This window comes from Macaca nemestrina, chromosome 15 (genome assembly GCF_043159975.1).
Source record: "Macaca nemestrina isolate mMacNem1 chromosome 15, mMacNem.hap1, whole genome shotgun sequence".
Lineage (NCBI taxonomy): Eukaryota > Metazoa > Chordata > Mammalia > Primates > Cercopithecidae > Macaca > Macaca nemestrina.
This window is the reverse complement of record NC_092139.1, coordinates 61920206-61945699: the sequence shown is the minus strand read 5'-3', so window position 1 is coordinate 61945699 and position 25494 is coordinate 61920206. Positions and strand designations below refer to the sequence as shown.

Sequence of the window (25494 nt, the reverse complement as noted above, 5' to 3'; positions counted from 1 at the left end):
TCCAATTACCTTGTCTAAAGTTCCCCTCCGCCCCCACCCCAGAAGTTTTCTACGTCATCTCCATGTTTTATTTCCTTCACAGCATGTCACTGCTATCTGATTTGCTTACTAGTTTATTTTCTCTCTTCCACATGAGGGCAGGCACTTCATGAGGAAAAGCACCTTGAACTCTTAATCACTAATACAGTCCCAGAACCTGGAATAGTACTTGATAAATACATATGGAATGAATGGATGGACATGCAAGGAAACTTTTTAGATAATACTTTCCCCAGATATTAAGTACTTTAGAATATTACTTTCCAAAAAACACAAATATGTCAAGTAGAAAAAACTCATGTGACTTTTTAAGATCTATCAGTCTTTTGAAGTCCACTTAGGGATGACCCCTAAGGGTCTCCTTGGGGTCTATGTTCCCATCCACCAGGAGAGTGTTGATTGAAAAGATGAGGGAACACTCATCTAGGACGGCCATCTCAGCTATGGCCAGCCCTTCTGGCATGGTCTTGGCTTACTCAGAAAAAGAGGAAGTGCCCTGTACGGGCTCAGGTCTAGCATTAAGTGATATAGGACTCCTTCCAAAATTTTCTCATTTGGCCTAATGTAGTGCCTAACATCCTTTGGAATTTATTCCTTTAGGTACTGAAATTCTAATCTTGTAGAATCTTCTGTTAAAATGTAGACACTTCAAAAAGATGTAATACCATGAACCATCTTTAAGTCTCTCTGAATACAGCTAACATTATAAAATTCTTTTTTATTTATTATATTATTATTATTATTATCATTGAGACATAATCTCACTCTGTTGCCCAGGCTTGAGTGCAGTGATGTGATCACGGCTCACCACAGCCTCAATCTCCAGGGCTCAAGAGATCCTCCTGCCTCAGCCCCTTGAGTAGCTGGAACTACAGGTGCACACCACCACACCCAACTAATTTTTTTTTTATCTTTTGTTTTTTTGTAGAGATGATGTCTCACTATGTTGCCCAGCCTGTTCTTGAACTATTGGCCTCAAGTAGTTCTCCCAATTTGGTCTCCCAAAGTGCTGGGATTACAGGTGTGAACCACTGCACCTGGTCTATAAAATTCTTAGCTGACAAAGACATTAGTTATCCAGACTTGCTTTCCAAATGCTTCCAAATGTACAGGTCAGTAACTGGGAGCAAGAACTTATAAGGATGATGCCCAGAAAAGAGGCCTGAGGGAGTCTGGAGAAGCAGGAGGTCCATGGAGCCCTAAAGAGAAACCTATTCCATCTCTAATTTTGCCCAAAGCTGCCCTCCTTTGACCCTAAGATTTCTCCTGGGCTATAACCACAAAGAGATAGGACAATTCTGTGCATTTTCAAGTTGTGCAGGCAGTAAGCAGCATCCCTGAAGTCTCTAAGAATGGAAGGCAGTGAACAAGCTGGTTCTTGGGGGAATTCAGCTCCACCCTAATGAGGGGGCTGACTGGCAGCATGTGGTGATCCGGACAGGCTCCCGTGGGGATCAACTGACAGTGGAGGGATTTCCACTTCGATTTCATAGTCACAGGGCAGTGACTGAGTCCTGATACTTCAGCACCCTCTTCACATGAGTAACTGCTAAAAGGAGTACAGCCAGTGACTAATTGGAAAATTTCATTATTAGATTTCCTAACCCCAAGTGAGCCACTCAGTAGCCATATCTTCAGGGACACTTATGCCTGACCTCTCTTAGGACACATGATTATTTTTAGCAGTCTGACTTTCTTATATTGAAAAATTCAGTTTAATATCAGTGTACCAGCTGGGCGCCAGTACAGGCTGACGCCTGTAATCCAAGCACTTTGGGAGGCCGAGGCAGGCGTGTCACGAGGTCAAGAGATCAATACCATCCTGGTCAACATGGTGAAACCCCGTCTCTACTAAAAATACAAAAATTAGCTGGGCATGGTGGCGTATGCCTGTAGTCCCAGCTACTTAGGAGACCAAGGCAGGAGAATCGCTTGAACCCAGGCGGCGGAGGGTGCAGTGAGTCGAGATCGTGCCACTGCACCCCAGCCTGGAGACAGAGCAAGACTCTGTCTTAAAAGAAAAAATATGTATGTATCAATGTACCCTTGTTTTCAGTGTCTCTTTTCCTTGCTGCAATTTCCACACTATTTCCTGGCTTGGAATAAACCTGTATTTGTTGTAACTGAGCTGACTGGCCATGGCTGAGAGGTTGTGGGTATTGTTTCCCCACTCTAAATAAGGCCTTCATTGCATTTTATAAAACATAGACTTTTTAAGGGGAATGTCTCACTAAAATTGCATTGATGGCTTGTTGCTGTGCTACCGGCTCAGCTGGATGTGAGAAAGCACCACTGTGACTTTTTCCTCTGCTTCATATTAGTGTCAGCTGAGAATAATTTTTTATCCTATTCACTTCCTGTGAAAAGGGATGATTTGGCCTTAGCATAAGACAATTTTAAGAAACCTAATTGGAAGCAAAATTGCTCTCTTATTGCAAGAGAGTTTTCACATATCCAAATGCCAATGGTGACAGCTTTGCAGTATTTCTCTGCTTTTAATAATGTAATTTTAGGGGGAAAATAGTAAGAGACATTGCAATGCAATGCAAATACCACCTGCCATTACTTTTCCCACCACTGGTATCTTATATTCCTTATTCATGTGATGTCAGCAAGCGAGACATGGAAACTCGAGGAAAAGGGAGAGGATCCTGCCATGTATCTGTTTTGTTTTGGTTTGGTTTTTCATTCTCATGTGCTAATGATTGTAGTAAAGATCTGAAGTTTATGGTGGTCATCAATGTGATATTTTAATAGAGAAATCACATGAGCCTTACATATATACATAACTAATTTTGCTTGTAAACTCATTGAGACATGGGTCACATCTCTGATTAGTTCAGTCAAGATCTCAGCAATGAATGAATGAAGCCAGACCAAGAAACTAGTTTCTTGAGTAAAATTGTGTATTTCAAAGAACTGTTCTGGTGCCATGGAGACAGAGCCATAGAAAAATTCCTATGGTTTGCTGAACCAGGGACCTTGATAATAATGGGGAAAATAAATTCCTGGAAATGATCTCTAACCAAAGACTGACCCTAACATCAGTATAGTTTGAAATGTCACTTACTTGATATTCTGCTCCTTGCTGCCTATGTGCACAAACACGCAGCTAAAGCAAACCTGATGAATAACAGAGGACAGGGACCGGGTATGTGCTTATTTTTATTTGGGTTCTATACCTTGAATGGCAGCTCGATTCCATAGTAGAAGCGCCATTGGATACATCTTCTCTTTTTCAACAATGTTAGCCTTTTTTAAAAAAGGAGACATTCCGTTAGGAAGGCTTAAAATGCCTCTGTAGTAAAGTCATATATGCATATGTATGATTGGGGGATTGCAGAGAATTTTAACTTATCTTACTAGATTCCAAAATGAATGCTGAATTGCTTTGAGCCACTTCATATCCCATTTCTGCAAGCAGTGCATACTGAACAAGAGAAGAATCTATATCACCATCCTTATAGGCAAAGTAAGCTGTCAGGAATTTCTCAGCCCAGTGGCCTAGTTCACAGACACCTTTATAAAGCTGTATATGGGAGGAGAAATCAAGGAGACTAGTTAGCTAGTATGCTTCACCCCAGGCAAATGAGAAATGAAATCAGTCTTCAACTCCTACGTGCTGGTCAGGGAAGGATTTTAGGTCTATATTTTGCAAATTATTTAGGGTAAAGAGTTAATACCTTTTATAGGCACAAAGATCAGAAGTGTTTGGGTTTGTTTGTTTTGTTTTTGTCTTGAGGGAAACTTCCTCAGCCTTATTTTAATTTTTTTTTTGATTTTTCTCTAGATAATGGACTTCTTGCTTGCTTTTATTTTATTTTATTTTATTTTTTATTATTATTATACTTTAAGTTCTAGGGTACATGTGCATAACGTGCAGGTTTGTTACATATGTATACTTGTGCCATGTTGCTGTGCTGCACCCATCAACTCGTCAGCACCCATCAACTCGTCATTTACATCAGGTATAACTCCCAATGCAATCCCTCCCCCCTCCCCACTCCCCATGATAGGCCCCGGTGTGTGATGTTCCCCTTCCCGAGTCCAAGTGATCTCATTGTTCAGTTCCCACCTATGAGTGAGAACATGCGGTGTTTGGTTTTCTGTTCTTGTGATACTTTGCTAAGAATGTTGGTTTCCAGCTGCATCCATGTCCCTATAAAGGACACAGACTCATCCTTTTTTATGGCTGCATAGTATTCCATGGTGTATATGTGCCACATTTTCTTCATCCAATCTGTCACTGATGGACATTTGGGTTGATTCCAAGTCTTTGCTATTGTGAATAGTGCCGCAATAAACATACGTGTGCATGTGTCTTTACAGCAGCATGATTTATAATCCTTTGGGTATATCCCCAGTAATGGGATGGCTGGGTCATATGGTACATCTAGTTCTAGATCCTTGAGGAATCGCCATACTGTTTTCCATAATGGTTGAACTAGTTTACAATCCCACCAACAGTGTAAAAGTGTTCCTATTTCTCCACATCCTCTCCAGGACCTGCTGTTTCCTGACTTTTTAATGATCGCCATTCTAACTGGTATGAGATGGTATCTCATTGTGGTTTTGATTTGCATTTCTCTGATGGCCAGTGATGATGAGCATTTTTTCATGTGTCTGTTGGCTGTATGAATGTCTTCTTTTGAGAAATGTCTGTTCATATCCTTTGCCCACTTTCTGATGGGGTTGTTTTTTTCTTGTAAATTTGTTTGAGTTCTTTGTAGGTTCTGGATATTAGCCCTTTGTCAGATGAATAGATTGCAAAAATTTTCTCCCATTCTGTAGGTTGCCTGTTCACTCTGATGGTAGTTTCTTTTGCTGTGCAGAAGCTCTTTAGTTTAATGAGATCCCATTTGTCAATTTTGGCTTTTGCTGCCGTTGCTTTTGGTGTTTTAGACATGAAGTCTTTGCCCATGCCTGTGTCCTGAATGGTACTACCTAGGTTTTCCTCTAGGGTTTTTATGGTATTAGGTCTAACATTTAAGTCTCTAATCCATCTTGAATTAATTTTCGTATAAGGAGTAAGGAAAGGATACAGTTTCAGCTTTCTACTTATGGCTAGCCAATTTTCCTAGCACCATTTATTAAATAGGGAATCCTTTCCCCATTTCTTGTTTCTCTCAGATTTTAAATTTGTATAATAAACTTTCCTGACTTGGAGGCTATATGGAAGAATAAGAATGTATCGCTAGTGTGTGTGTGTGTGTGTGTGTGTGTGTGTGTGTGTGTGTGTGTGTGTTTCTGTTTTAAAGGGACTTTCTGAGCAGTGCGGCTCTGCAAGGGCAAGTTCTAAGGCCATAGCTGATGTGAAAAGGAGAGAACGAAGGGAAGACAGTGCCGAAGGGTGTAGGTGACATAACTGTGAGGAAGGTGTGCAGAGCCCTAGGGGGACAAATGTCAACTTAGCTGAATAGCCCTTATGTAACCAAAAGAGGTTAGCCATACATAATTCATTAGGAAGTTGGCAAAGGAGCAAATCTAAAGATAGATCATTAGCTGGCAGCTTTTGAAATGAGCTTCAGAGGGGCCAGATTGCAACATAGAGTATTTATGCTGGTGCAGCAGACGTGTTTAATAAATCAATGAAGGACATTAAGGTCCTAAAAGCATTCTTTTGGAAAGCGTATCACTGGCTCAGACTGAAAGAATTCACTTTCTCAATTGTCATCCAAATCATCAAAAACCAAAGGATGCTGCTTTCTCGGAAGAAGTGGGCTACATTTTCTAGGCTAAATCTAGCCTTTCGTTTCCCAAGTAGCAACTCCCTATCCCACTAGAAGTCCCACATTGCCCTGGTGATTTGATTGAATGCTGAAACAGAGCTCCTTAACTGCATATTGAGGTGAGCTCTGAACTTGATGAAAAGCCAAATGTCAGAGAGAGGAGAGATCTTTTCTCTGTCTCCCCCATCCCGAGTTACATCACTGCTTTTCCCCTCTGACAAATGTCAGTATTCACATTGTCAACTGGAAGAAAAGAGGTAATATTTATAAAATCAAAGACACCAACAATTTAAGAACAGCATCACCTCCTCTGTGTCATATATGACAAGTGCTTTAAAAACAGCCTCATATTGCATTTACCTCCACAGCAGTTCTGCATGATCTTACTACTCCTGTTCCTGTTGCACACATCTCGGCCAGACAATAAATGGCGAGGGGCTGCCCACTCTGAGATGCCAAGTAAAAATATTTGAAGGCAAGTTTATAATCCTTCCATATTCCAGAGCCAGCTGAAAATTAAAATCATTTTAAGCCATCCCTTATTGACTTTATTTTTTATATTATAATCACTGAATATAATAGTCATAGTGATGCCTGCTATGTAAATACGATGGGAAAAGCCAACCAAAAGTCAAGCTACTCTAAATCCACTATTTGTGAAGGTGGGGGTGAACACTGAGTTTGATTCTAAGTAAGAATATGGAAATTTATATTCTTGAGCCATTCTGAAAAAAAAAAAATCGAGAAAGAAGGACTACTTAGTCTTGTGAAAGTATCTCCCCACTATGGCATAACTAAAGTTAATGCAAAGGAAATCAAGTGATGGTCTCTGAGGACCCAAAGCCCCACTATGATGCATCTCGCCATCTTTGTCATCCTTCCATATCAGGGCACCCATACAGCTTCTCCCAGCCACAACTGTGGCATATGCAGCAGGTAAATCCAAGCTCCAAGAAGCCGAACTCTCACCAAACTCCTGCTTAGAGCAGGAATAGGCATTTGAAGCTAGATCAGAGAACCAGCAGACTCCCAGCAGCCAAAATTCTTGTCCTGGCTCTCTCATTAGTTCTTTTGTGAGTTGGGCACTTTATTTGCAAAAGCGAAGGCTTTCCTTAGATTATCTTTAAGTTATCTTCCAGCTCTAACACTGGAGCCTTTAGAAGCAGTGCCATGTAGCGATTAAGAGCAAAAGCTCTGGAGGCAAATAGCTTGAGTTTGAATTCCAGCTCCACAACTGTGTGATCCTGGGCAAGGTGTCCAACCACAACATTGGCTTAGTTTGCTCATCTGTCCACTGTGGGATACTCCGTAGATGTGTTGAGAGGATCAAATGAGTTAAAACATACAAAGACTTAATATACATTAGCCATGACTATTTTTCTTATTCTAGAAACTTGGGAAATCTGGTAGATCCCGAGCCAAGAACTTGGAATGAACTAAAAGAACGAGGCCATCTTAGGCAACCTCAACCCCCCAAGATAGTACAAAACAGGTGCTCCTGCTGGGCCACTGTGGAAAATGCCAGTGACCCCTTGACTGGATGTGACCTCCTTGATGATGCGGTCTGCTGCTGCCCTGGCTCTGCCTCTGACATGAAGGACTTGGTGGGGATACTCAGGTGTGTTCAGATGTCCTGCTGTTTATCTTGGCCACTTCCTCTCTCACTCCCCACAGAGATTATTACAAACTTTCATGGCTTTCTGAGACCTCCTAGCCAACCACTCTACTTTTGCTCACAGAAGTCAACTTTGTACCTACTAGATCATTGAAGAAAACTTCATATCGTTTTTCCTCACTCGCCTCTCTCCCCATCCCATTCCCCCATACTTAGATTCGCATCATCCTTTCCACCCTCCAGTCTTTGAGGCTGAGCAATCCTGCCTATCTATCAAGGTTAAAGAGGCTTCCACTGCTCTGCACCCAATCATGTGCTAATACCACCAAAGTTTTTCAGAATCTCTTTCCATCAGTTATAATTATGCTCAGGTCTCTTGCCATCTTAAAAGTAACACCCTCTGGGTCCTTAGTCCCCCTAATGCTGAGTTCCTTCTCTCTCTTTCCCTTTAAGGGCATGCTGCTTGCAAGAATACTTTTATTTCTCAACTTTCTGATCTCAAATTCATGCCATTGTCATCCGGCTTCCACCCCAAGCAGTCCAATGACGTCACCCACATTCTCTGTATTGCCAAGTCTTATAGATATTTCATTCTTTCTTACTTTTTTTTTTTCTTTTTTTGAGATGGAGTCTTGCTCTGTTGCCCATATTGGAGTGCAGTGGTGTGATCTTGGCTCACTGCAACCTCCACCTCTTGGGTTCAAGCGATTCTTCTGCCTCAGCCTCCTGAGTAGCTGGGACTACAGGCGCCCCTCATCACACCAGGCTAATTTTTGTATTTTTAGTAGAGACGGGGTTTCACCATGTTGGTCAGGCTGGTCTCGAACTCCTGACCTCGTGATCTGCCCGCCTCAGCCTCCCAAAGTGCTAGGATTACAGGGGTGAGCCATCATGCCTGGCCTCTTGTTTTTTAAACCAGGTTTCTCACTGCGTTTCACAGGGGTGCTCATTCATTTACTCTTCCTTGAAAGTTCTTCCCTTGGCTCCATTAAGATGTGTGTGTGTGTATATATATATATTCTCAGTGATGTACTTCCCCTGCCTACCCTTCAATACAGAATGGAGGATCACTAGTTATCTACCATGGTCCATCGCTCTTTCCTCTCACCCTCTTGCTCCTTTCCTTTTGCAGCCTCAACTACTCTTAACTAACAGCTGTGTGCTGATGCCTCTCGAACCTTCTCTGTAAGTTTGACCTTTCTTATGAGTTTCATACTTGCTTCTGGGGATGTGCATGGGATATCGCTAGCACCTCCAACTTAACCTTGTCATAGGTGAGCTTCCTGACTCTGCACCTCCTTGTCCCCTCTCCCAACTGGTGTACTTTTCTTTAGTCTTTTTCAAATTCTTATTTAATTTGTTGCCTAAATGCTCTGTCTAAACCACTCACACCAACCGTTTGATGTTTGTTATAAAAGGAGCAGACTTAATATTAATAGTGCATATGTCATTCTAAATAAAGCAGCCGTATTTATGGCACTTACAGTAGTACATGAAGCCTAACTGGAACTGTGCATCGGGCCACCCTTTCTCCGCAGCTTTCTGAAAGTATTTAAGTGCTTCGGCATAATTCTGCAGATAATTACACTCTATTACTCAAAGGCACAAGTAAAACTCCATGGAAACAATTGCCTTCCACTTTTTAAAAGGAGTATAGACAGTGCCCTATGTGATTTAGGCTAATTAAAATAGTATCAGAAACATTATATATTTTATTTCATTATTATATTAGACTCTATTAGGAGCTAATGTCTCATTTTCATCATAATTATGTCTTTTTCTACCTTGACAGTACATTTTGTTAGATATTGGGGGAAGGTCACTTAAAAGACTAAGAAGATAAATTTCTCCATCAATAAAGTCCTCAGAGGAGAGATGATTTCTAAGGTTACTTAGAATCTATGATTCTAAGATATAATTAGAATTACTATTATTGTCACAAGCTTGTTCTTCAGTGTCTCTTTGGCAGATATTTCACTGGATTTATTCTCTATTATCTGATATAACAGTTTGGCATACCAGATAATAGAGATGAATTCCTTTAAACTAATGAATGACCATGAATTTTACCCTATAAATTGCTACAAATGAAAAGATAATAAAATAATTCAACTTACCACGGGAACTCCTTTTCCATAAAAGTAAAGAAGACCAAGCCCATGAAGGCCAATTGCATTGCCCTAGAAGAGTTTTAAAAAGCCAAGTAAAGTCCCAGAAGAATTCATGATAAGGAAAACTACTGCAAAATTGTTCAAAATATTTGACATACACCCAGTAAGAGATTAATCAAGGCAGTTGACCGGTTATTCTGACCCACTCTAGTTTCTCCTTTTATACTTTCATAAACCCTTCTGGCTAGAAAAGGGAAGAGGGAAACAAAAGTCAAATCTCTCCTCCATTCTTGTATTCAACACTTATTTAGGACTTGCTTTGTATATGATTCCATAGTAGGCACTGGGCAGAGGTAGGAGGTGAAAGGTAAAAGATGAAGAAGCTATAATCCCTGCCTTGGAGAATTCACACACTACTGGGCTCTGAGTCATGTCAAAAGGGAGGGGCAGGTCAACACTTCTTAAGAGTTCTGTCAAATGTGGTAAGTCCTAAAGTTGAAATAGATTGAGGCCGGGCGTGGTGGCTCATGCCTGTAATCCCAGCACTTTGGGAGACTGAGGTGAGGGGATCACCTGAGGTCAGGAGTTTGAGACCAGCCTGGCCAACATGGCGAAATCCTGTTTCCACTAAAAATGTAAAAATTAGCCAGTCGTGGTGGCAGACGCCTGTAATCCCAGCTACTTGGGAAGCTGAGGCAGGAGAATCGCTTGAACCTACGGGGCGGAGGTTGCAGTGAGCCGAGATTGCGCCACTTCACTCCAGCCTGGGCGAAAGAGCAAAACTCTGCCTGAAAAAAAAAAAAAAAGAAAGAAAGAAAGGAAAAAAAGAAGTAGATTGAGAGTGTTACAGACACCTAGAAGAGGGACGCTCTAGTGCCTGATTGAGACTAGGAACTGAAGAAGATCGAATTGTCAGGAGTGGGAGTGGTGACATCTGAGCTAGGTCTTAAAGGATGTGTAGGAATTTTCCAGAAGGGAGAAGTCTATCCAGACACTTGTTACCTACTCAGGTCTAAGGAGGTTGACATAAATGGCCAAATCACATTTTAGAGACTGTGGATTTCAGTCCAGCCACTACAGATAGTAAAGCATTGTTGGTATACTTCTTTATTCAAATTTATTGCTTATAACATCCCTGATGTTTCCTTTTCAACTTGATGCTAAATTAATTGCCATTTATTTTCTGATTAATATTCTGAATACTCTAAGGAAGGGAGTATTTCGCACATTTAGTAGTCAGCACATGTTCAAATATATAGATATTTAGCATATCAATTTTGGATGAAGAGTGAACTTTGAAAGTGACTTTCTCAAGGAGAAAACTCTTTCTTTCCATCTCCTATCATGCATTTCACCCTCTAGTGACTACAGTAAGAAACTGTGATTGACCACCTGATTTTCTTTTTTTTTTTTGAGATGGAGTCTCACTCTGTTGCCCAGGCTGGAGTGCAGTGAGGTGATCTCGGCTCACTGCAACCTGTGCCTCGCGGGTTCAAACTATTCTCCTGCCTCAGCCTTCTGAGTAACTGGGATTACAGGTGCGTGCCATCACACCCAGCTAATTTTTTGTATTTTTAATAGAGACGGGATTTCATCATGTTGGCCAGGTGGGTCTCAAACTCTTAGCCTCAAGTGATCTGCCCATCTCAGCCTCCCAAAGTGTTGGGATTACAGGTGTGAGCCACTGTGCCCTGCCGACCAACTGACTTTCATTCAGCAGATCTGTAGGTATGTTTTACAGGTTTCTAGTATTTCTGCAGGAACTTATGTTCTAATAGAAAGCTCTCCAAATTTCTTCTTACCACCTATATTTAGTTATTGTAGATGCAGCCAGAGTAACCCTCAGTAACACAGGAATAGCACATAAATAGAGAAGGCATATTTCAAAAATGGTTTCAAGACTCCAAGTTTTGAGCCTATCGTATGAGAGGATCTGCTATTGTAAGAGTTCTTAAGGACAGTACATCCGTGTTTAAAACAGATGGTATAATTCTGCTCTCTTCTTCCCTCTTCTCTCCTGGTCACATCTCTTGTGGTTCTGGGAGTCTCGGGTTGCTCTGCTCTGAAAGTAGTAAGGCTCAGTGTGATGAATGTGGCAAAGTCTAGTGAGTCTGTCTTCTTCTAATTAGCCTCGTTTAGATGTCATCTTGAATTGTAGTTCCTATAATCCCCATGCATCATGGGAGAGACCTGGTGGGAGGTAATTGAATCCTGGGGGCGGTTACCCCCGTGCTGCTGTTCTTGTGATAGTGAGTGAGTTCTCATGCGATCTGATGGCTTTATAAGGGGCTTTTCCCTCTTTTGCTTAGCACTTCTCCTTGCTGCTGCCATGTGAAGAAGTACGTGGTTGCTTTCCCTTCTGCCATGATTGTATGTTTTCTGAGGCCTCCCCAGCAATGCTGAAATGTGAGCCAATTAAACCTCTTTCCTTTGTAAATTACCCAGTCTCAGGTATGTCTTATTAGCAATGTGAGAACGGACTAATACAGAAAGGAAGGAAACAGAAATGAAAGGAGGGAAGGAAGAAGGGAGAGAGAAAGGAGAAAGGTTAAAATAGCAGGGACAAATTACTTTCTCCTCTAAGGGAGTCCCTGGGACCCCAGGGGCTCAGTGAATTACCCATCACTGTTTAAGACCCAGTGTACCTATTTAGAATTTGTCAGGTGAGGAGTGGCCAGTTCAGATACCTGCAGGAACCATGCCGGTGATATAAGAAATAAAATATGCCGGGTGGTGGAGACAGTGGTGCAGATGGAGACACACAGAGTCCCTGCCCTGCGTGAAGGCAGCAGCAGCTCTCAGCTCCTCTGCTCCAGCTGAAAATGGCAGTCCTGTTTCATTAGCGTTTGTCATTTTCTTTTCTCTTTCTTTTTTCTTTTCTTTCTTTTTTTTTTTTTTAAAGACAGACTCTTGCTCTATCACCCATGCTGGAATGCTGTGGAATGATCTCAACTCACGGCAACCTTTGCCTCCTGGGTTTAAGTGAGTTTCATGCCTCAGCCTCCCAAGTAGCTGGGATTACAGGCATTCGCCCCCATGCCCGGCTAATTCTGTACTTTCTGTAGATATAGGATTTCACCATGTTGACCAGGCTGGTCTCGAACTCCTAACCTCAAGTGATCCACCAGCCTCAGCCTTCCAAAGTGCTGGAATTTAGAGGTGTCAGCCACCATGCCTGGCTAGCTTTTGCCATTTTCAAGAAAAGCTGGATGTTTAGATTTGGATGTCAAGTTTACTGATTTATTTAATTTATTTATTTTTTGAGACAGAGTCTTGCTCTGTTGCCAGGCTGGAGTGCAGTGGCAGGATCTCAGCTCACTGCAACCTCTGCCCCCCAGGTTTAAGCGATTCTCCTGCCTCAGCCTCCAAAGTAGCTGGGACAACAGGCACATGCCACCACATCCAGCTAATTTTTTGTATTTTTAGTAGAGACAGGGTTTCACCATGTTGGCCACGATGGTCTCAATCTCTTGACCTGGTGATCCGCCCACCTCGGCTTCCCAAAGTGTTGAGATTACAGGCATGAGCCACCATGCCCAGCCAGCTTACTGATTTTTAAAACACTTTTTGGCCCAGAAAAACCATATGTATAGCCAACCCCTCCAGTATACACCTGCTGTTTTAGGATGTAATGCTGTTGCTTAGGTTAACTGACATGAAGTCAGGGAGCAAATAGGCCTTTATTTGGCAAATATTTAATAAACCCCTGCTCTGGACCCCTTTATTTAATAACCCCTTGGCAGGACCTTTGCCCTCCTCTAGTTGAGGACACATGGCTTTTGGACAGGAGGGGAGAAGCAACAGGTAGGAACCAGTTAAATCCCAGCAGCAGGAGTGAATGCAGGGTAAGTTCAGAAGAGGAAAGAGATCATGTGAGCCAGTAAGGGCAGGGGCAGCTCTGTGGCTGGAGGGAGGACTGGGCTGTGCTCTGAGGGATAGGTAGGACTTAGAATAAGAGACTCTGGGAAGGGGAGGCAGATGACAAAAGTATGGAGATGGGGACGGGCCTGACGTTCAGGGGCGCAAGAGAGAACTGGAGGAATGTGGTCCAACATGGGCACAATGTCACATTCAGTCACTGTGCTTGTTTCTAAGTAAATAAGACAAAAGAGGTTGTAAAATCTGTAGCTCTATGTCATGGTATTGATATCATTTAAAAACAAATTTACAAAGCAGTTTTAAAAAAAGTAGTAAGAGTGAGAAATCTCATAAATTGTCCAGGTACTGATCAAGAAGTATGTGGCCATCTCTACCCAATGCCATTTAGAATAATTACCTTAATTGTAAGTTCAGATTTCCTTTGTAAAGGAAAGCAGCTCGGGTTCAGCGCACCAGAGACCCAGATCACTGCTGGTTGGTTCCACAACCCTGAATAGCTTGGAAGCTGAGTTAATTTACACTCCCATCTCCCTGGCATTATTCTTATGGGCTGACAAATCAGTGTTATTTGCCAGATTATAAGACATTTTCCTTGTCACTCCTTTTCAGTCTGCTTTTCCTTGTCATCCTAATCTAATGGTACTTCAGATAACTGCCTTGCTGAGCAACAATTTCATATACATTACAAGGGAGAGAAGCCAAGTACTAGCCTTCTCAGTAATTTACACCACAATTGCAGCAGCTCGGAGGTGCTAGTCACTTATAAATAGGCTCCTAGAGCAGTGTGTGGGTTTTTAAAAACTGGGAACAGTTGAAATGATTCCTGATTTGAGCACATCTTTACTGCCAGTGTTCCAGTATGCAACTGTAAGACAACAAAATGCTTCCTACTGTGCAGGGATAGAAAGTTTACCAAGGCCATTCACCAAGAGCAGGCCGATGGGTGTTGGGATGAGGCCATCTTTTGTGCATGAAAGGGATTCAGAGGAGTCTACTAAGTCTTATTTGACAGATACCGGCCTCACGGAGCCCAGGAACAAAGGCAGAGACTTCAATGCAGGAGGCATATTATACCATTTCTCTCGTCCCTCGTACAGCTAATTCATTCTGTCTGGAATGTGCTCCAAAGTTCACTCTACCTTACTGGTCCCACACTGCAAAAGATAATAGCGCGCTTACTATGTATCAGGCACTGCTTTAAGTACTTCACAATATGAGGCACAGCCTCCTGAGCAGCTGGGACTACAGGTGTGTGCCAGCACGCCGGGCTAATTTTTGTACTTTTTGTAGAGATGGGGTTTCACCATGTTGCCCAGGCTGGTCTCAAACTCCTGAGCTCAAGCAATCTGCCTGTTTCAGCCTCCCAAAGTGTTGAGGTTACAAGCGCGAGCCACTGTGCCTGACAGGCAAATATTCTTAAATTCCCATTTTACAGATGGGGAAATTGAGGCACAGAGAGGTTAAGTAACATGCTCATGTTCACACATCTAGTCAGTTTCAAGGCTGGCATTCAAGCCAGGGATTCTGTCTCCAGATCCCTATTCTCAGTCTCCTTGCCCTGGCCTCCTCCCTGACAAGCTCCCACCTCCGCCAGAGGGAGCTCTGGCCGACAGAGGGATTTTCCCTTCCTCTGTCCTCATCTCTTTTGTTTCCTGTTCCTGAGCTAGATGGCCTCATGTATTGCATAAGGGAGAGGGGAAAGCTGAACTTCTGTCTGGCTTCCTCCTGGCCTCTGCTAGGGCAGCACAAGCCACTGCCATTTTTCATTTTCCAAGAAGACAAGTCGTAGCTTCCCTTACTGTCATTGCATACTCCCATCACCAATATTATACTTCTCCAGGACACAAAAATCCTTACTGGCCCATTATCTGGGCTTGGGACTTTGAAGTCCATTCTTTGGCACCAGTCTGCATGTAATAAAAGCAATTTGTGTGTATGTGTTTACAGCATTGCATTAAGGACATACCTTACTGGCTGCCATTGAAAAGTACTTGAAGGCAGTAGCATTATTTTGCGGTGCGGCAGCATTCCCCTCTAAATACATCTAGGAAGAAAAATGAAAAGAGGATAGAAAAAAACAAAATAATTTGAGGGTAATGCAAATATTTTAAAATGAGATAGAGGTAAGACTAGTATAACACATTGAAAGTAGTAAATGCCCACTGAATTGTATATTTTAGAGTGGTCAATTTTGTGTTATTTACATATTTACATTTTACCTCAATTTAAAACAACAAGAAAAAGTAAGAGTACCATTTATTACAGATTTCTGGAGTGACCCTGCCTGAGGGCAAAGAAATGGACCCTGTTTCTGTTTTCTCTCTCTCTTTTGTTTTGCATCTACATTTACTGTGTGTTGCACTTAGGAAGCAGGACATTTGTCCCTATGGTAACTAATGCAAATCGGCCGCAGGGAGCCAAGGGTGGCACATAGGGGAGTGAATAGTCTTTGAAGGAGAGAGAAGAGCATGCATTTCCAGAGGAACCCTCCACCAGGCTACTCTGCAGTCATAGGAGGCCTCCCATCAGAGGTGGCATAAGGATAGCTCTGGTCAGTCTGGAGCTGATTCACACTCCAATGGTAGAGGAGAGAAGGGCCTGATTGGGCTCAGACCTGTACCCGTCTCCAGCACTCAACCAACCTGGATCTCCTCTTACGTATTGGGGAGTGGGGTGGTCATAGGCTCATAGCTATGCTCAGAGGAGGAGCCCTGGGCCAGGTGCACTTTTTTATTTTATTTTTTATTTTTGGAGACGGAGTCTCCCTCTGTTGTCCAGGCTGGAGAGCAGTGGCGTGATCTCGGCTCACTGCACCCTCTGCCTACCAGGTTCAAGTGATTCTCCTGCCTCAGCCTCCCAAGTAGCTGGGATTACAGGCACCCTCCACCACGCCCAGCTAATTTTTGTAGTTTTAGTAGAGACGGGGTTTCACCATGTTGGCCAGGCTGGTCTTGAACTTCTGACCTCAAGCAATCCACCAGCCTCCGCCTCCCAAAGTGCTGGGATTACAGGCGGGAGCCACCGCGCCTGTCCCAGGTGCACTTTTAAGGTTGCTTTTGGTGCCCCAGATAAAGGCTGCTGTTATATGGGGCTTCTTCCCAAACCGTCACTTCAAGAATACCACCCTCAGGTTGCAGCCAAACGCCCCATTCAGCTGCTTCCGTCAGAGAGGCCTGCTGCGCTGTCCCTCTACAATGGGTTCAATGAGCTGGTATCATTCATGTTAGGTTTTTATTTTTTAAATTTAAATTTTAATTATTTTGAGATGAGGATCTTGCCATGTTGCCCAGGCTGGTCGCCTGTGCTCAAGTGATCTTCCCACCTCGACTTCCCAAGTAGCTGGGACAACAGGCACACGCTGCTAATTTCTTAGGTTTTTAATAAATGAAAACTATGAATCAAGATGAAGCATGTACCTTTCCTATAAATGCCATGGCATTTGCACTCCCGGCCTTTGCTGCCTTTAAGAAGTAGTGTAATGCGTTCTGGAGAGAAAAGAAACAGTGTTATTGCTAGTCACAAAATAAATCCTTCAAAATAGCTTTTTGAGCCACACTTTATTTAATTCAATATGCATTCGAAAAATATCTATGGTTCTGGCCACTGAGCTTAAGAAACATCTGTGAAATGCCCATTTTGTTCAAGGCACTATTCCGACCAAGTGCTTTTTCAGCCATAACCTGAGGAGTGGAAGAGTGTCTCCATCTCTTTCTTTCGTATCATTTTATAACATGAGGACTTGCTTCTTACATTTGGAAAGCCACAACGGGAATGTAGCTTTGTAGGGAGAGATGAATCCCAGCTGTGAAGCTAAATAGTCCATTATTTTGAAAAGCAGGCTTCTCTGTTGACACTGTGTACTTAATAAGAGGTTTTACTATGGTTGGCAGAATTGGATACACAGTATCCTAATGTTTATAGGCATAGTAAGACCAGACACACTTGCCCGGCTGCTGAGATCAGGTCTTTATGCAGAAGTGAGCTTTAAGACAATTCCTTCTGACTCAAATTGAAGGAGGCCAGTAAAGCCTCTGATTTTTGTCTAGGTCATTACATTAAATGAAGCACTCTGTCTAGAACACGTAAGGGCTATCCTTGTCCCTTGCTGCCACACTCCCTAGGCCTCATCTTGACCTTCTGGAAAGCCCCTCTTCGGAAACCATATAGAGCAATGAAAGAAATCAGTCTCAAGAATGTGATATGAAACCGCTGTTTTTGTTTGTTTGTTTGTTTGTTTGTTTTTGAGACGGAGTCTCACTCTGTCGCCCAGGCTGGAGTGCAGTGGCATGATCTCGGCTCACTGCAGTCTCCATCTTCTGGGTTCAAGTGATTCTCCTGCCTCAGCCTCCTGAGTAGCTGGGATTACAGGCGACCCCCACAATGCCCAGCTGTGAAGCCATTCTTTAAAGTGTCTTGTTAGGATACGACCCTTCTGCTCTTTGAAAAGTCTCCATCAGGTTGATGTGCAAAGATGTTCCTTCTCAAAGAGAAGAGAATGTTTAAGGAAGAACTGCTGGTAGTTATTTGACATGGAAGTTTGCTGTAGGAATGTTGCTAACTTCTTTGTGGACATAAGTACAAATGCTGCCACTGCTGAACCTCATGGCATCATGCATCCATTCATCCATCCAGCTCTCCCAATCTTCATTTACCCTTTCAAACACTTGATTGAAGCCTGCTATATATAGGATAGTATGTTACGTATTATAGGTGATTCATAGACAAACAGAAACATGATTCCTACATTTGCTCCCTAACGATGTTCCTGAGAAAGAGAATACATATAAATAGCAGTAAGATAGTATGTAATAGGTGGTATAAAATAAACTCCATAACGAATTAGAAGGAGATAGAATAAAAGACATTGTATCCAGTTCTCCAATAAGTGTTTTGCAAACTTTTTCTTCCCTAATCTTCACAATAGCACCATCAGGAGGGTGTTATTAATTTCTGATCTTATTACCAACATGTCAGAGTTGTGCAGTTAGTGCTGGAGATCAATAAGCAGCTCACCACTCTGTCTCCACAGTATATAGAGGAGGGCTAAAGTGATCGAGGCCTCATGAAAGATGGTGACAAGTCACCAGTACAGAGGCTAGGGGAAGAACCTGAGCAAAGGAATGGGGATGAGAGTGGCCAAGTTGTGTTCAGAAAATAGTAACTACTTCAGCGTGGCTGAAATACAACATCCGAAAGCCAAGACTTACAAAAATATGATGGGACCATTACTATAAACAGTCTTGAATACCAGGCTAAGGACTTTATTATTTTTTTTAATTAAAAAAAATTTTTTGAGACAGTCTTGCTGTGTCACCCAGGCTGGAGTGTAGTGCTGTGATCTCGGCTCACTGCAACCTCCACCTCCTGGGTTCAAGCGATTCTCCTGCCTCAGCTTCCTGAGTAGCTGGGACTACAGATGTGCGACCACCACAACCGGCTCATTTATGTATTTTTAGTAGAGATGGAGTTTTGCCATGTTTGCCAGGCTGATCTTGAACTCTTGACCTCAGGTGATCCTCCTGTTTCAGCCTCCCAAAGTGCTGGGATTACAGGTGTGAGCCACCACACGCGGCTGTAAGCATTTTATTTTATTTTAAAATAAAAAATACAAAATAGAAGCCACTGAAGATCTATAAATGTTAGGGAATCCTGAAGATAAAATGCCTGGAATCATCTAAGTGTCAGCTGGAGAGGAGAAAGTTATAGCAATGTACAAGTTACTAAATGAGAGAACACTAATATCAAAAATAAAAGTGTGTCTCATGAATCTCTCTACTGAGCTGTGACCAAAATATGTCCCCAGGTAACTGTGTAAATTACACAAATCACATTATCTCCTGGGCTTGGTTTCCTTATTCAGATTCTCCTCCTCTGTGCTCTCAGGGCACTTCATCCTGTCCGTATTGTGGCATTCATCCGTTGATTTCATTATCTACTTATTTTGTCTCCTCCAACGTTGAATCTTCTGTACTTAGCATAGTGTGGGCTATGTGTTAGGTATCAGGAAATGTTTCAGAAATGAATAAATGAATGAATGTCTATCCATCTCTAAAACAAGGCAGCTGGACTTTAATCTTTATGGGCTCTTCTCGCTCTAGTATTATGATTCTGTAAAATCATTTTCAAAGTCCAGTTTAGTAATTTGGTTCTCAAATATCTTGTAATAGAGACTTTTGAAAAAAGTTTCATTCTGGGAAATCAGTGAAATTTTAAAAGAAAGTAACTTGTTCTCCAGAAGCAAATATAAATCCTGGCATTTTCCCCACCCTTAAATATAATGATTTGATAAAGACCTAAAGGAATTGAGACTCTGTCTCACACACTGCTCCACTGTCATGGCTTACTTAGCATTTCATTCCCTTTTTTTTTTTTTCATTTTTAAATTTACGTGTCCATAATACTATTGCTTCAATTATATAAATCTTTATTAAACACCACATGAAACTACCACCAAGAAAGCTACCTTGAGGGATACACATGAGCCAACCTAAGTTCTTGTTCTTGAAGAGTTAAGATCAAGTATCCATCCATCGATCCATCCATCCATCCATCCATTCATCCATCCATCCTTCCTTCCTTCCTTCAAATATTAACTGAGCACCCATCATCATATTTCACAGATTCTAAGATGTACATCTCCTCCCACCTCATTTCAATCAGGACATTTCTTACTATCAATGGCATATTATGATATATATTGGTTTTTTTTTTTTATTCCTCAGAACATAAAATATTTGTGTGTCTTACAATTGCTGGTGTCTTACTATGAAATATAGTAAGCCCCAGATATTATGTTAAGTAAGTAAAGTTTTATTACTTGAACCCATATCTCTCTTTTAAAAAAATGATCATGATTTTTCATCGGCTATAAGCAAATCTGTAGTTTAATCAGTTTGTAACATTTCCCCTAGAATGAAATGCCAAGAAAATGTATTGTTCTAAAAATATTTATGAATACTTTTTTTTTCTTTCTTTCTTGAGATGGAGTCTTGCTCTGTCACCAGGCTGGAGTACAGTGGCATGATCTCAGCTCTCTGTAACCTCCGTCTCCTAGGTTCAAGCAATTCTCCTGCCTCAGCCTCCTGAGTAGCTGGGACTACAGGTGTGTGTCACTATGCCCAGCTAATTTTTGTATTTTTAGAAGAGACGGGGTTTCACCATGTTGGCCAAGATGGTTTCAATCTCTTGACCTTGTGATCCGCCCACCTCAGCTTCCCAAAGTGCTGGGATTATAGGCATGAGCCACCGTGCCTGGCCTGAATACTTCTTTCATCTCTGGCTCTGTAGATCATCCTGAGAAGAGATGGTATTAGCTCTTTTTAAAAATTTTTTAATGGGTAGCAGCATAGAGAAAGCAGTTGCTCTTACAAATTTGATATTATTCCTCTGCTAGGTTTAATTTAATTATGCTTTATCCATTTTAATAATGTTCACCCAAACATCCCACTTTCCTAATCCAATTTACTCTGAGCCTGCATATATTTAGAAATGCAAATAAAATTAAAATCTATGTGTAGAAATTTCAAGATAATGTAATCAAGAATTGCATATACAGTATATTTCAATAATTAAGAATTTGGTCAGGGGGAGGGTAAAAATGTTTTCTGTGATGACAACTCATGAGAGAGATTAGTTCAACCCAACAATGAGGAAGGAAAAGAAAGGCCAGCTAGTTATTTCCAGGTATTTTGAAATTTAATTTTCTGAGCAGTGGACTGGAGCATCATATTTAAGAAGAGTCTTATACTAATAATTCTCTTTGGTGGACTGAAATATTAGCATACTGGCTCAAGTGGTGGTCTTCAGGCTGAGGACTGTAGTTAAGAATAAGGTATTGTATATTTCAAAATAACTAGAACAGAGGATCTTGAATAGAACATGACAAAGAAATGACAAGTGTTTGTGGTGATGGATTTGCAGATTACCCTGTTTTGATAATTACATAATGTATACATCACATTTGCATACATAAGTATATATTACATAATGAATATATTATGTAATGATCAGAACATCACAGTGTATCCCATAAATATGTATAATTATTATGAGTCAATTAAAAAAGAAAATAAAATAAAAAGAAAAGAAAACATTATCCTCTCTGAGGAGGTGAGACTTGGAAAGATGAGAAGTGAGGCATGAAAAGAGCTGCAGTAATAGCCTTTTGGAAACTGGATGTATCTTTGTATCTTCCCTCTCCCTTACGCATCTCCCCTGCCTTCCAAGTTGATTCTGGCACAGCTACACTATGGTATGTTACGAGAATGACCGCAGTACTTTGCAGCTCTGCTCACTGAGAGGAGAAGCCCATTTCCCTACCTCTCCAAGCTTGCTGGCCTTGTGATTTGCTTTGGCCAAAAGAATGTGGCAGAAGTGATTTGTCAGTTCTGAGCTCAGGCCTCAAGAGACTTCTGCTCTGGTGTTCTTCGAACCTTTGACTGCCAAGTGGAAAGCTTGGGCCAGTTGGCTGGAGCATGAGACCACATGGAGAGGGACCCCAGTCATTCTAGCAGTCACAGAGGAAGCCATCATAAACCAGCCAGCTCTAGCTAATGTTTCAGCAAACTGCAGATGCATGAGCAAGCCCAGCGAAGATTAGCTGAGCCTGGCCCAGATCAGAATTGCTCAGCTGAGGCTAACCAAAATTGCTGACCTGTCAAAATCATGAATTAAATAAATGGTTATTATTGAAAACCACCTACGTTTGGGACTATTTAAAATGCAGACAAAGATAACTGATAGATAAGTCAATCTGTCGTAAGGTTTGATATTTCAACTGGAGTCCTCCATTCAAGTTCCGGTTCATTAGGCTGAGAGAAGAAAAAAGGACCAGCCTGTGCTTACCCCCAGAGAGTACCTGAACCACAAGGATGGTTCTGGAATTAAACTTGTCTTCTTGGGATATCTGGAAGCAGAAGGCCCAACCCACTATCAGAAAGAGCTAAAGGAAACTGAGAGATCATGTCATTTCTTCTTCTTGCTTTATAAATGAGGGAACAGATTTTAGAGGCTGTTTTTTGTTTTGGCCTGGGTCAAATGAAGTTTAATGGAAAGAGTTCAGGTTTTGATTTCTGAAGGCCTGAGTTCAAATTCTGCTTCTTAAACAATCTTACTTCCCAGTTGTGAGCCTTGAAGCAATTTATTTTATGTCTCCAGCCTCTGCTTCTTATTTGTAAAACAGATGTAATAAAAACCTTGTGAATGAGCCCACAGGAGATCCTGGCTGGGCTCCTGGGTGACACTCAGCTGCCTGGCTGCTACATAACAGCTCTAGGATCCTGCCCTGGGATTGCACTTCATCCTCACCTGGAGGCAGCTGTAGCTGCCATCTGGTGACCACAGTGGCTGGAGCTGACTGAAGTACCAACTTTGTGGGATTTTATTGCACTGTACAAAGATTGGTTTGTCTTCCCTACAGCTGGAGCTAGGGTACCCTCACGTCCAAATTTCATGTTTATGGAAGATGAGGAAGCCTTCCTAGTTACACATGCTATGATTAACATGAGAAACTCATTGCAGGCTGAAATCTGACAGAGTAATATTATGAATCCGGATATTCCCATCTAAGAAGCTAAAACTTTGGTTATGATTAAGATGAAAGAAAAATCTATGGATCTTCAACTGAGTTGTCTTGGGGTGAATATGCTTATTTAAATTCCTACCTATTTTATCACATTTTATGAAATGACTTTGACATTTACCTAATGTTTACTGGACCTCATATAAAATACAAATTATAGTACCAAAGACACATTCATAAAATAACACAAAATGAAATGAAAAGTAATAACAGATCACTTTTTTAGGTAATAGCCTTATAAAGTAGTTGTTTCTATCACGTAGCCATTGGGACTATGTTGAAATAGGCTGTGTTCCTTTGAGACAAGGAGCATGTGGTACCTATAAATGAAAAGAGCAGCAAGATCATCTTTTTTTAAAAAAATTCAGTTACTTCCCAGGTCTGTGGTGATGTAGGGCCTTGAAACCACTATCAGAATCTAAGCAAGAACTCATCCCATGATCCTGACATCTTACAGAGGAGGATCCTGTGTAGGTCAAGTTCATTTGTTCATTTGCTTTTTTCTTCACTATAAATTTGAATGGTTAATTAACTTTTTTTTCTTTTTCTTTTTCTTTTTTTTTTTTTATGGAGTCTTGCCCTGTGGCCCAGGCTGGAGTGCAGTGGCATGATCTGGGCTCACTGCAACCTCTGTCTCCTGGGTGCAAGTGATTCTCCCGCCTCAGCCTCTCGAGTAGCTGGGATTACAGGCATGTGCCACCACACCCGGCTAATTTCTTGTAATTTTAGTAGAGATGGGGTTTCACCATGTTTGCCAATTCTCTTGACCTCGTAATCCACCCGCCTCAGCCTCCCAAAATGCTAGGATTACAGGCGTGAGTCACTGTGCCCGGCTGGTTAATTAACCTTTTAACCTCACTGGGATGAGGTAAGGTTAAGCAAAATGATTGAAAGGAGCTTTGCAAATGTATAAGGATGTTTAATATATTTTTAATTATATTAAAAGCAGTCTGTCTTCTGATTTAGCCAAATGGGGATGAAGTTGCTTCTCAGGCTCCTTAGCAGTGATCCCCAGGTGGACTCTGTGGCTGGCCTTGGGTTCAGGCTGGCAGGTGTGGATATTCTCTCTCCTAATCCCGGCCCAAGGTGTGTGTGAGTGGGCAGAGACTAGGTTCTGCTGGAACATGGATACTCCCCTGCCTCGATTGCTCCTCAGAAGTCCCTTCCCCTTTGTACTTGAACGCAGGTGGGCAAGTGCTCCCTCTGGAGAACTTAGTTCTTCCTAAGAAGCTGGGAAGCATAGTTGACCAACAAAGCATCAGTGGGCTTTCTGAGCAACTCTTCCACCTCTCCCTCTCCCTGCTTTCACTTCCCTGCCAGCCTCCCTCACTATTACCTTCCTCACCGCATGTGACTGGATCTTGAGATTGACTTACGTAGTAATCTTGATCTAGACCTTTCCTCCCAATTAGATGTAATTGTCCAAGAGAGACCTAGGAACGATGAGTTTGGAAATGATTTTAGCAGCAGTATTACTTTAAATAAATAAAACATTTATGTGGTGATTCTACTGTAGTATGTTGATTGTTGGACGCGTTTGAAATGTCCTGAAAAATTCAGGGAAACATTCCAGACTGTATCATTTATTGGGTAATTGGTTGCTGCTGGACATATGGCTTCCTTAGTGGCTGGAAGCCGGCCTGCCAGGGTACAGAATCACCCAGGCACGTAAACCTAGGGGCTTTAGCTCTTGACTCTCAAAGATTGTGCAAATACTGTCCCATTCCCAAAGACAGAACCTTTCTGGATTGTTGTAGTTTATTCATATTAAAACCAACACTGGGGCCGGGTGCAGTGGCTCACACCTATAATCCCAACACTTTGGGAGGCCGAGGCGGGCAGATCACGAGGTCAGGAGATCTAGACCATTCTGGCTAACACAGTGAAACCCTGTCTCTACTAAAAATACAAAAAATTAGCTGGGCACGGTGGTGGGCGCCTGTCGTCCCAGCTACTCGGGATGCCGAGGCAGGAGAATGGCTTAAACCTGGGAGGCAGAGCTTGCAGTGAGCGGAGATCGCGCCACTGCACTACAGCCTTGGCGACAGAGCGAGACTCCATCTCAAAAAAAAAAAAAAAAATTAGTTAATTAATTTTTAAGGAAGAAATGCAAAAACATTGCTATTATTATGGCAACTAGTTCTGCAGTGGGCTACAGGAACTGCAAGTAGCAGGGAACAAAACAGGAGTAGGGCGAGAGGAGGGCGTGTCTCTCCCCTTTCCTATTTAGGATGGGGTGTTGTTCATCCCTCCAGGACCCAGAAAGAATTAAGCCCCTTGTAATTTTCATGTTCTAAAAACTCAATCTCATCTGTATACATTACTTGTATCTGAACATCTCCTCTTTCTGCCAAAAATTTATAGTATTGGTATATGTCCCAATCCAAAATCTCACTGTTAGAACTCAGATTTTCAGGTCTTTCTGTTAGTCTTACTTTTTCCACTGGAACACCTTCACTTTTTTCAAATGTGTCAGCAACTGTGAATAAAAACAAGCCAGAGAATAGCTAGAAAACAGAGGCTGCCAGAGATAACAGTCAA

The 25494-nt window shown here is 41.9% G+C and overlaps 1 protein-coding gene and 1 long non-coding RNA gene across 2 annotated transcripts in view; both read right to left on the bottom strand.

Annotated features, from left to right (window-relative positions):
- Positions 1–3388: 3388 nt before the first annotated feature.
- LOC139358365 (protein sel-1 homolog 2-like) lies at positions 3389–12194 on the bottom strand. Its single transcript, XM_071078910.1, has 6 exons — positions 12182–12194; positions 9653–9738; positions 9501–9563; positions 8868–8955; positions 6129–6277; positions 3389–3568 (listed from the first exon to the last, which is right to left on the bottom strand). The coding sequence occupies exons 1-6, from the start codon at positions 12192–12194 to the stop codon at positions 3389–3391; spliced, it is 579 nt and encodes a 192-aa protein (XP_070935011.1).
- Positions 12195–24339: 12145 nt separating this feature from the next.
- The window catches only part of LOC139358867 (uncharacterized), a 3098-nt gene continuing 1943 nt past the window's right edge, over positions 24340–25494 (bottom strand). Inside the window, exons 3-4 of the long non-coding RNA XR_011614382.1 lie at positions 25278–25432; positions 24340–24386 (exon numbers count right to left, since the gene is read on the bottom strand). This is a non-coding gene — a long non-coding RNA (uncharacterized lncRNA). The remainder of the gene's footprint in view (positions 24387–25277; positions 25433–25494) is intronic.

Bases quoted from the DNA above. Each gene is read 5' to 3' on its own strand.
- LOC139358365 (XM_071078910.1), bottom strand. The intron at 8,956-9,500 runs GTAAGTTGAATT...AATTATCTGCAG, and splicing joins ATGGAAAAGGAGTTCCCGTG to AATTATGCCGAAGCACTTAA. The intron at 6,278-8,867 runs GTAAGTGCCATA...TTTAATTTTCAG, and splicing joins GTTAGGCTTCATGTACTACT to CTGGCTCTGGAATATGGAAG.